Source organism: Phoenix dactylifera, chromosome 17 (assembly GCF_009389715.1).
Source record: "Phoenix dactylifera cultivar Barhee BC4 chromosome 17, palm_55x_up_171113_PBpolish2nd_filt_p, whole genome shotgun sequence".
In the NCBI taxonomy this organism is placed as follows: Eukaryota; Viridiplantae; Streptophyta; class Magnoliopsida; order Arecales; family Arecaceae; genus Phoenix; species Phoenix dactylifera.
In genome coordinates this window covers 5,977,767-5,988,814 of record NC_052408.1, presented here as the reverse complement: position 1 = coordinate 5,988,814, position 11,048 = coordinate 5,977,767, and the positions used below count along the sequence as shown (strand labels likewise).

The 11,048-nt window shown below is 36.9% G+C and overlaps 1 protein-coding gene across 4 annotated transcripts; it reads left to right on the top strand.

The window, feature by feature from the left end:
- LOC103724152 (probable methyltransferase PMT17) lies at nucleotides 1-10,535 on the top strand. Of its 4 annotated transcripts, XR_606771.4 has the most exons (7): nucleotides 5,010-5,350; nucleotides 6,531-7,207; nucleotides 7,305-7,515; nucleotides 7,795-8,092; nucleotides 8,447-8,914; nucleotides 9,680-10,178; nucleotides 10,350-10,535. XR_606771.4 is itself a non-coding variant. In XM_039114810.1 (6 exons), exons 2-6 carry the CDS (start codon nucleotides 6,536-6,538, stop codon nucleotides 9,903-9,905), a joined length of 1,875 nt encoding a protein of 624 aa, XP_038970738.1. In that variant the 5' UTR covers nucleotides 1-20; nucleotides 6,531-6,535; the 3' UTR covers nucleotides 9,906-10,326. The 4 variants fall into 4 exon arrangements, 3 of the variants coding, with proteins under 3 accessions (XP_038970738.1, XP_008813543.2, XP_008813541.2); XM_039114810.1 differs by lacking the exons at nucleotides 5,010-5,350; nucleotides 10,350-10,535 and adding an exon at nucleotides 1-20 and having other exon boundaries at nucleotides 9,680-10,326; XM_008815321.3 differs by lacking the exon at nucleotides 10,350-10,535 and having other exon boundaries at nucleotides 4,977-5,235; nucleotides 9,680-10,326.
- The last annotated feature ends 513 nt before the right edge of the window (nucleotides 10,536-11,048 follow it).

The window sequence follows — 11,048 nt, the reverse complement described above, 5'->3', positions numbered from 1 at the left end:
GCTCGCCCTGGCACCACCAGGTCTTGTTCGTTTCTTCCACCTTTCCCTTCACTTACACCTCTCTTGTTCGTTTTCCTCTCCATGCTTGGCTTTGGGACCCTACCGTCCCTCCATGCTTCCACGCTTCGCGTCCGATGCCTCTTCGTTTTTTAAGGGGGCATCGTATATTCGTATATCTGCGGTTAGATCTTTCTTAGTGGCTAAGAGACAAAAGTTCCCATTTATTGTTGGAGATTTAATTTATAAAGGTTTTTACATTTTAAAAATAAAATCAACCTCATCTTCTATTTGTTAGTTGTTTCTAAATTTTTATTTTTTATTTTTAATCCCACGTCGGATACAAAACATCACACAGCTTCGGAACATTCTAGTATAATAAAACACTATCCGGTTCCTCACACACTGGTGTTCTCTCTTCCAAGAGAATTCTTCTTCCAAGGTAAATACTATATCTTTCTTCATTTCTATTTTTTGTTTTTTTAGATATTTAAAGGAGTCATTCAAATTAAACCTTCCAGCGGTCATATTTGTTAAAAAGAATCACGCTTCAATCCATGCGAACATTCAACCAATTGATTTTTAAAAGTTTTATTTCAGTCTATTATTTTAAAGCACAACAGCAATTTTTAGGTGTTAAATTTCAACACTTATAACTAGAGAAATAATATTATGCTGATTTATCTTGCCAGAAATTGGATGAGTGAGAATTACTAACTGAATGAGCGATATATATTTTCTTATTTTTTAGAATTTTTAAATAAAATTATAGTTATGACATCATAATAATGTTTGCTGACATCACCAATTGGACTGGCCGATCAAATCGGTCCGCCTGGTCAATCTGGGAACCGATAGGATGTCGGTTTACCATCCAGTTTGGTTTTAAAAATATAGGCAACAATCCAAACTTCGATGTCGAGTCAACAACTTTTCTTGAGAACTTATATTAAACAGTTAGAACTTTAATAAATAGAGAATGATCATCAGCATATATACATATACGCATACATACATACGTACTTATGTACATACACACACACACACATATATATATATATATATATATATATATATATATATATATATATATATATATATATATATATATATATATATATATATGCACACGTGTTAAAATAGAGGGGGGGAGAGAGAGCTCATATTAACTAGCAGCTTTTTATCTATGTTAAAATATTTGCAAAAAAAATAATAAAAAAAGAGAAAAAAATTATTTTTTTATTCTATCACAGTCGGTACATGTCAGAAGTTATATACACATATATAGATTCCATATAAAAAAAATAATATAGGCTAATAAAAAAAATATTATAGATGATACGAGTTGTTATATGATTCCTAAAATTTTTCTAACAAAATAATTCTAATAAATAAAAATAATATAGGCTGATACAATATCAGGCTAATAAAAAAAATATTATTGGTGATGCAAATTGTTATGTGATCCCTAAAATTATGAAAATATTCTTAGAAACTTTAGTCAATATTGAACTCATAGTAGAAATAGATTGCAACAGCATGTCGGGTAGCTAAATCTAGCCCATATATATATCCACAAATTCTCATGGTTACACTTATATTGGGAATAATTTATACCTAATATATCGCGATACAAGCTGAAACCTCGAATAACTTTGTTTAAATACCCTTCCTTATTCCCTCTACCCTTAGAGAGAAAAAAGAAGAAGCCCAATTTAAACTTCTCATAGCATTAATGTAATATTCAATATATGCCTAACAATATAATATAATAATATGTATAATATAATATAACTATTATTCCATCGAGGCTACCTCGTTGCCAGCCTGGAGAAGGCGGATTGGATGGCAACAATTAGTTCCATCCTGGAATTAGCACAGGGGTTTCAAAGAAAAGGATTCACGATTGGCGGAGCAAATGAACTAACATGCATTTTTCCAGTAATTACTACACACTAATCTCATTCTGCTCTACGTAATTCAATGGACCATCAAGTGGTTCGATCATGATTGCACCCAACCCAAACTTCATTTTTTGTTAAACCAATATTAGAGGCGGCAATGCTTAAATATTTAATCTATTTAACTCGATTCAATTCATTATAGATCGAACTAAATTATTTATTCAATAAAATAATTATATTTAGGTTTGAATTTTTGATCTGTTTGGTAAATAAATTGAATTTAGATTGATGAATTTTTGATCAATCTTATATCTGATTCGATTGATTCAACCTAATTGCTACCTCGAAATGATATATAGGGTTTGTTCATGCTTATGAGAATAAAAAACCAAAAACTTAAGTCGTTGTCTGGAAGTTTCTGGTTCTCCTATCACACCACAAGAAGTAGATGAGGACCGAAGGTTTGGACCACAAACAGAAGGCACCTGTAGACGCCCAAACCCCACATTTAAATGTCATCTTTTTCACACAACGTCTTTCCTTTCTTTATGCTACAGCCCGTATGTCCACTTGTATTTAGATAAAGGATGTCTTTTTTCATGAATGCCTCGGCTCTGTTGGGTACCTTTTCTTTTAAAAACAAAAAGCTAAGATTTAATACGGAAAATATATTTAATTATTTTATCTTTGTTTCTATTTTGTATAATTTTTATTATTTCTGAAAAAAATAAAGATGAAAAATTTTTACTTTTATTTTTAAAATAGATTTTTATCCTTGTCCCTCCAATCTCTTTTCTTTTGCACCATTTTGTTCTCAGCCTTATCATCTCTATCCAATCATGCTGCTTTCCCAAGCTTCGCTGATTATCTTTCTGCTCAATGCCGAGCTATTTTTTATTTCTGACCATATATATTGGCAACATGCCCCACATCCACCTTGCCCACTTGCCCGCCTTGTTCCTTCTTTTTCTTGACCCATCCTTTTCAAAACAAGGCTCACTACCTTCTCTCCATCATTCTTTTTATTCCTTCTTCTTCATCTAATATGCCAAGGGCAAAGGAAGAAACATTAATTTTGACTCCTTGTCTGACTAAGAGCACATAAGTGCAGGTCCACCCTTTCGGAAATCTATCTATTCTACTATTTTCTCTGTACTCGCGAAGGAGGTTCATTCTTGAAGCCTCTCACCTACATGCATGTGGTGTTTCAATGACCACATGTATAGCATAAGTCGCACTCTAATCATATTCAATTTGGAGCCCTTGTTTGATTTTGAACCTTAGGTATACTTTGTTTCTCACCAAAGCATGCTTGTTTTATACATGCATACATATTTTTTTTTTTATTTTAAAAAAATATTTAGAATTAGTACGAAAGAAATCTCGGTTAAAATATTGACGAAGATATAAGTCAAGCTTAAGTCCTTGGTATTGAGCCATAAAGAAATCGATACTTTCTTTTTTAATTAAAATTAAATCATGATTAAGATAAATAATCAGGTACCGAATTTTCAGTCGAGTTGAATAGCTGATAAACAAGTAAAAATCAAATTTAAATTGCTTGAGACTAGGATAAAATTTAGATACACAGCCGACAATTCAAAATGCTTTAAAATGGGTGCATAAAGTTGACGGGATCATGCACAAGTGATAATCTACCTTCAATGGATCGTAAAGAACCATTAAGAGAGAACTTTTTGTTTTCTAATCTCAGCTAAGAAATACTTCATTTATACTTGGCTTTCCAAAACACCCAGTTCAAAGTTCAAACGGCGTTTGCTGTCACAAGTTTCGAACGCGTGTGTGTTTTTTTTTCGGGGACAAGTCAGCATGGTTTGTGTTTGGGCAAACTGGTATTCCAAGCCTCTAGTGTTTTTGAATGCTCGCCAATCGGGACCATAGGAATTTTATCGGACGGCATCTGATTGGTTAAATCTCTCCATTCGATGTTGATTTAGATCCGTGTCCATTGGGCTCACAGAGACGGAGACTGACACAGTGACACCTCCCACGACCACGTGATACCGTGTCAGGGCCCCAGTTGTGTCCGTCCATTAAATTCTTTACCCTTTTTTTTATGGGAAACGTATTCCTTCCTTATTCCCTTCGGTCTTGTTAAACATATTCCATTTATTTTTCACTCCCAGTAACCATGATTCCTCTCTCAAGTCAGACTCTTACTTGAAATTTGATGCTTGCTGCCGTTCTGAATTTTAATATTTTTTTGAAAAATTTATTTAAATATAAAATAGAATACAGTAGCTTACTTTTCTGTGATAAGTAATATAGAAGAAAAGTATTGTTCTAAATTTTTTTGTAAAATTAATTAAAACTTTCAAATAATAAATGTTTCTTTCATAATTTTTTATTATAGGCATCAATATTTTATGTATTTATTATCAGACACTTGGTTTGATATCATTTAACTTTTTTTTCGCATATGTTGCTTTTTTTTTTTTACAATGTAACTCATTTTTGCCTTTTATCTGTGTTATAAATATAATTAATTTTCAATAAAAACGCAGCGGCTTTTTTTTGCCTCAATTTATATATATATAAAATATGAAAATAATTTCAAGGGAAACGAGCTTGATTTATTATGGTTTTTCCGCATCGTTTCCCGTTTCAATATATGTCCTTTTCCCAGAAGCTACTCGGCCTTTTTCTCTCCCATGACTCTTTATGCTGTCCGCGCGCAATTCTATAACACTTTTAGGTATAATATTATAATTAACAAAGAACGAAATCTTTTACCACTGCTTCCACTTATGGTAGCCAGAAAGAACTCGAGATTCGTCCCCTCGGTTCCCACTCTCAAACGTTAGTCTACTATTGTAGTCAAAAACTAATGCTAATTTAAAAATCATAAATGATAAACCACTAAACCCGACCTCACACTCTGTTACTTAACAATGAAACTAGGTCTGGGCCCTACATAAATCAGTGAGGGCACTAAGTTGGGTTTTCTTTTGGGTGTCGGTGGACGGGTTGAACTAAGTATTTTTCATGGGGAAAATTTAGATGGAGGCCCACCAATTCACGCGCTTTTAAGGCAGGTCAATCTCCTCGCAGTCTCCAAAACCACTGATTGAGATCAAACTCTGGAAGGAAAAAAAAAAAAGAAGAAGAAGAGAGAGAGACTAGAAAAATAGAGGGAGAGAGATCTCCCCTTCCCCGGATCACACAACACAAAGCGGAGGCTTTACGTGACGCCTCCTCCTGCTCCGCTGTGCCGAAAAGACTGGCTTCAGAGAGAGACAGAGAGGTGAGGAGAGTGCTCTGCTAAGATATTGCACTAGAAGGGGGTGGGCAGGCTCCTTTACTCGATACTCAGGTACGGCCTTATGGGAACTTCATGAAACTCTCTCTTTATTGTTTATGGGAAGTCCATGTGGAGGGACTGCTGTTCCTCAGGAGCTCTGAGAGTAGTCTGATTATTGGGTGGTTTGGTGAGCTTCAGTGCTCTTCTTTCTCTCCCTTTTCTGTACCTTCTGTGGTTGTGATGGATCCTTTGATGGCTCCTTAGTTTTGGATAACTTTGAACTGGGGTTTAATATATATATAGGTGGGAGGTGGTGGTGGAGTCTAGCTTTTGTCTTTGCCCTTTTTGATCTGGATGTCTTGAGTGGTAGTTCAGGGTGGTGGCAGTGGTTGGTGTGGTTCTTCTCTTTTTGCTTTTGCTCTATTATTTCTTCTTGAGTATATGTCTTTTAATCTCTGTCATGGAAGAAAAAACGCAATCAATGGCTTCAGCTTTGAATGTTTCTCTTTTTAGGCCTCTGCTTTCTGTGTTCCTCATCATATAGATCATAATATCCGGTTTATGTACTTATTTTTCTTTCCATTTGTATGATCTATCACTCAGGTCCAGTTCAGATTTTTTTCCTATGTCAGATCTGACCCTTCTCCCTACTTTTATTAAATTGATCCATTTGATATCTCCTTGTTGCTGCAAAACCCATTAGTATTAGACCTCTTCTGGCTGGCTGTTACTATAGGAAGCAATACTGCCTTCCAGATGCCTCTTTTGGTTATAGTCTAAACCTCAACTATCTACATCCCCTTACACTCTTCTACTTGTCACTATTACTGACCTTTTAATCAGCTTAATGCTTTTAAAGTCATGAGCAACCTATCTTTAGAAGGTGTAACATTCACTACTACTTCCTCAAAGTACATGTCTTGTATTCATAAGCTTTATTAAGAAAATCTACTACTAACAACACTGAAACCAGTACTGTTTGAAATTGATGCATGCATATGTGATCCTTTATATGTATAGAGCTTAAGAATTGCGTTTCTTCCCTGGAAAAACCCATTAACCAAGTTTAAGCAGTCTTGATTCATCTTCTACCTCTCAGAAAAGGTGAGTGGAACTGAAAAAAGTGCATTTCAGTTTTTGGTGTCACAGGAGTAACATTTCTGTTCTATGGTTGATCTTTAGCTTAAGTTTTACTCCTTCAAGAACTACTTTGAAATATATGAAACCACCTTGTTTGTTAAATGCTTCTCTTGGGGTGTCAAAGGAAGACCTTTTATATTCTATGGTTGATCTTTAGCTCTAAATTTTTGCTCTGTTTTTTTTTTTTTTTTTGAAGTTGTAAGACACCTCTTTAAAAATTTCTTCAGGTCTAATGGGAAAAGAGTACAATGGATCTCCCAAGATGCATCAGTTGGGATCCAGAAGGGAGCGCCTTACTTGGATCTTGGGCTTGAGTGGTCTCTGCGTTCTGTTTTACATGCTTGGTGCTTGGCAGAACACCATCACCCCATCCACATCCAATCCCATTTCCTCCATTGTGTCAAAATGCAATGGCCCCACCACCCAATCATCCTCCTCAGGTTCCAGCCTTGATTTCCAAGCTCACCACCAAGTAGGCTTCAATGAATCCTCACTTTCCACCGAGAAATTCCCCTCTTGTGACTTGAAATACAGTGAGTTCACCCCTTGTCAAGACCCAAGGAGAGCGCGGAAGTTTGTTAAGGCGATGCTGAAGTATCGCGAGCGGCACTGCCCTCAGAAAGAAGAGTTTCTCCGATGCTTAATCCCTGCGCCACCAAAGTACAAGAACCCATTCAAATGGCCGCAGAGTAGAGACTATGCTTGGTATGATAACATTCCTCATAGAGAGCTCAGCATCGAAAAAGCTGTTCAAAACTGGATCCAAGTTGAAGGCAGCCGATTTAGGTTCCCTGGTGGTGGCACAATGTTCCCAAGGGGTGCCGATTCTTACATCGATGATATTAATGCTCTCATCCCATTAACCAATGGAAACATTAGAACTGCAATTGATACTGGATGTGGAGTAAGGCAACATTACCTCTCTCTTTTGTGTTTTGAGCAGTTTGATTCTAAGAGTGTGTGAATATCTGAGATCTTTTAATTTTGTTTGGTGATTGGAGGTTGCGAGCTGGGGGGCTTATCTTCTGAATAGGAACATTCTGGCCATGTCATTTGCTCCGAGAGATTCGCACGAGGCACAGGTGCAGTTTGCATTGGAACGGGGAGTCCCAGCAATGATAGGTGTGATGGCAACAGAACGAATTCCATATCCTGCTAGAGCTTTCGACATGGCTCATTGCTCTCGATGTTTGATCCCTTGGGAAAAATATGGTAGGTTTTCATGACGTTATCCCTGTCAATAACAGACACAACTCATGCATATCTGAATTTCCTTGCTAGAGATTATGCCATTGTTTGCCTTTTGGCTTGCATCCTTTATATTCCAGAAGGAAATCATGGATCCTTTTATTTTCTTCGAATATGTCATAAATATTAGTTTAAGTCAAATTATTCATACATTCAGAAGTTTATCAAGTATAATTACTAGTGTTCCGCCACGAAAGCTTTACACTTTATATCGGTTGAACCTTGTTGATTTTTTTTCATCAGATGGCCTGTATCTAATTGAAGTGGATAGAGTTTTGAGACCGGGAGGCTATTGGATCCTCTCAGGCCCTCCAATAAATTGGAAGAAACACTATCGAGGATGGGAGAGGACCCAAGAGGATCTGAAACATGAACAAGATGCAATTGAGGACTTAGCAAAGCGTCTTTGCTGGAAGAAAGTGATTGAGAAAGGTGATCTTGCAATTTGGCAAAAACCCATCAACCACATACAATGCATTCAAAACCGGAAGGTCTATAAAACACCACATATATGCAGGAATGACAATCCAGACGCTGCCTGGTAAGAGATATATTTCTCTCAGTGTATGTTTTTGCTCTACCTTATGGACTGCCACTAGTTTTGTGAATTTTTTGGCAGTGGACTTAAAAATTTATTTAGCAGCGGGCATGCATTCCAAATAGTTGCATATGTTAGTGATTGATGCCAATGATTAGGTGGCCCATAACCATCTTTCTACAAGAATACCACATTTTAGGCACCCATGTTGATGCATACGTTTGGGCAAAAAGAATTGAGCTCCACTGACAGAGACATGATGAGAAGTGTGTAGCGGAAGTGATATTGTTTTGCTTTCATTTCTTGCTTTATTTTCTATACAACAAACGGCTATGACTGACCGATTATGATACGTAGGTATAAGAAAATGGAGACTTGCATCACCCCATTACCAGAGGTGAGTAGCTCGGAAGAAGTCGCGGGTGGGATGTTGGAGAAATGGCCAGAAAGGGCATTTGCTATTCCACCAAGAATAAGCAGGGGATCCATCCCGGGCATCACTGCTGAGAAATTCCAGGAAGACAACAATATGTGGAAGGAGCGGTTGGCACGCTACAAGAAGATCATTCCACCTCTGACCGAGGGGCGATATCGAAATGTTATGGACATGAATGCCAACTTGGGGGGGTTTGCAGCAGCTCTGGTGAAGTACCCTGTGTGGGTGATGAATGTGGTACCTGCTGACACACAGCAGGACACACTTGGTGTTATCTATGAGCGAGGTTTTATTGGTACCTACCAGGACTGGTGTGAAGCTTTCTCGACATATCCAAGGACTTATGACCTCATCCATGCCGATGGTGTGTTCAGCATTTATCAGGATAGGTAATGGAAGGGCTCCTTTAATGCTTATCTTATTCATAATGCGTTACCAAAAAACTACAATCTAGTTGCATTATCTACAGCTGAGTAGGGAGATCTTGTCAAATTTCACTCAGTTCACTTACTTCACAGGTGTTTTCATCGCTTACCTTTCCAAACTGTTAGATATTCAAAGTTCCTTGAAGTGATGTGCTTGTTATACGATGATGTTTGAGATTAAACTTAAATGTTCTGAAATTATTTTCTTGTAAAAGCTACTTGGAATGTTCTGGCATATTATATATTCAAAGCTACTCGGAATGTTCTTGGGAAATTTCACTCAGTTCGCTTACTTCAAAGGTGTTTTCATCTCTTACGTTTCCTGACTGTTATATAATTCAAAATTTTTGAGTGATGTGCTCGTTGTCCAACAGTGGAAGTGATCAAACTTGAACGTTCTGAATATTATTTGATTTTCTTCTAAAAGCTACTCGGAATGTTCTAACATATTATATATATATATATATATATATATATATATATTATTATTAGACACGGACGAACCAAATCGTTTGACATCTCAGAGATTATTTCATTTGAGTTATATGTTTTCTTTTTTGAGGAAAAATGTTATGATATGTTGTCATATATGATTAATATGATGTACCAAATTGGTGCTATGGGGTGGATTGGATGTGATTCCTCATGATCATAACACCAACTTTAATCTACTGACAAGCATAAGTTTCTTAAGGTATTTGTGATCTTAATTAATGGCGATGGTTGCAGGTGTGACATTACATACATTCTTTTGGAGATGGATAGGATACTGAGGCCAGAAGGAACAGTGATCTTTAGGGATACAGTGGATGTCCTGGTGAAGGTCCAGGCCATAACAAATGGAATGAGATGGAAGAGTCAGATCATGGATCATGAGAGCGGACCCTTCAACCCTGAGAAGATCCTGGTGGCTGTCAAGACTTACTGGACTGGCGGGCCTGCCAACCAGAAGTAAATAATTCTCTTTGCTTCTGCTGCTCTGGTAAGTCCAGGGTTGCGCTAATATTTGAGAGCAAACCTATCAGCAGTCTTAGATGATGTTGATGTATGGAATTCTTTGGAACCCTGTACATAGAAGAAGGGTTTTGTGGGTAATACATGGCAAGAGTTGGCTGGTTGGTGATATCGAAAGACAAGGTTAAGGTGCCTTTCCACAGTGAAATCTTTGTGGAGTGAGATATGCTGTTGTTGAAGTTAGACTCAGACCTGTTGAGCTAATCATTTGAAGGTCAGTTTGCCTGTTACAATATTGCTCTTTATCTCATAATGAGTGGTCTTGTTTAATTTATAACTTAATCAACATAGACCCTAGTTCAAACCTTTTTATTCTTTTCTGTTGTCTTCCCTTATCATTTGAGTGTCTCTATGTTGCTGAAGCTCTTTTTGTATCACTGCCTAGATGATGATATATGTTGGAATGATGCGCCACATGTAAGACTAAATCATGATCTAGGGACTGGCCTTTTTTTGTGAGAAGGGAGGGGAAGAAAGCTTTACAGGAAGTTACTACAAAAAGTTTTGATAGCGGTTTCGCATATGTGTTGTGACATATTAATGTTATAGAGTTATCTTACTGCTTATAACATTTTGTGTTATTTCTGTTTCAAGGCTTACCGAGAGCCGCGATGACAGACGGTATCGTCCATACACCTGACATGCATAAGATGCATATACATGAGTCACATTTAAAATGGTTGAAATTCATGTTTGCTACTCTGTTTATTCCTAGTTTTTATTTTTGAAGGCCATTTAATGAGGGTCTACTGTCAGAATGAATGAACCACTTCTCGGTTGTTTTGTTTGAAAAGATTTAGCGTTGAAATGGGTAGGAAGGAAGGAAGGCCAAATCTGACCAAATAAAAAGCATGAAGTCATCAAGGTGATGTTGGACGAAGAATCATAGGTTGTAGAATGGAAGAATGAGAAGATTTTATAGGGTTGTACATCTCCTACTGTGGCATGCTGTTGTCTACTTCAAGCTGCTAGCCATTAATATATGAATGCTGCTACTGATATCGACTCAATTGTTGCTCGGTTTGTCGGGCTGGTGTGATAGTTGGGGATTAAGAATGTTGTCAGTAATTCTTCGATCCTTAAT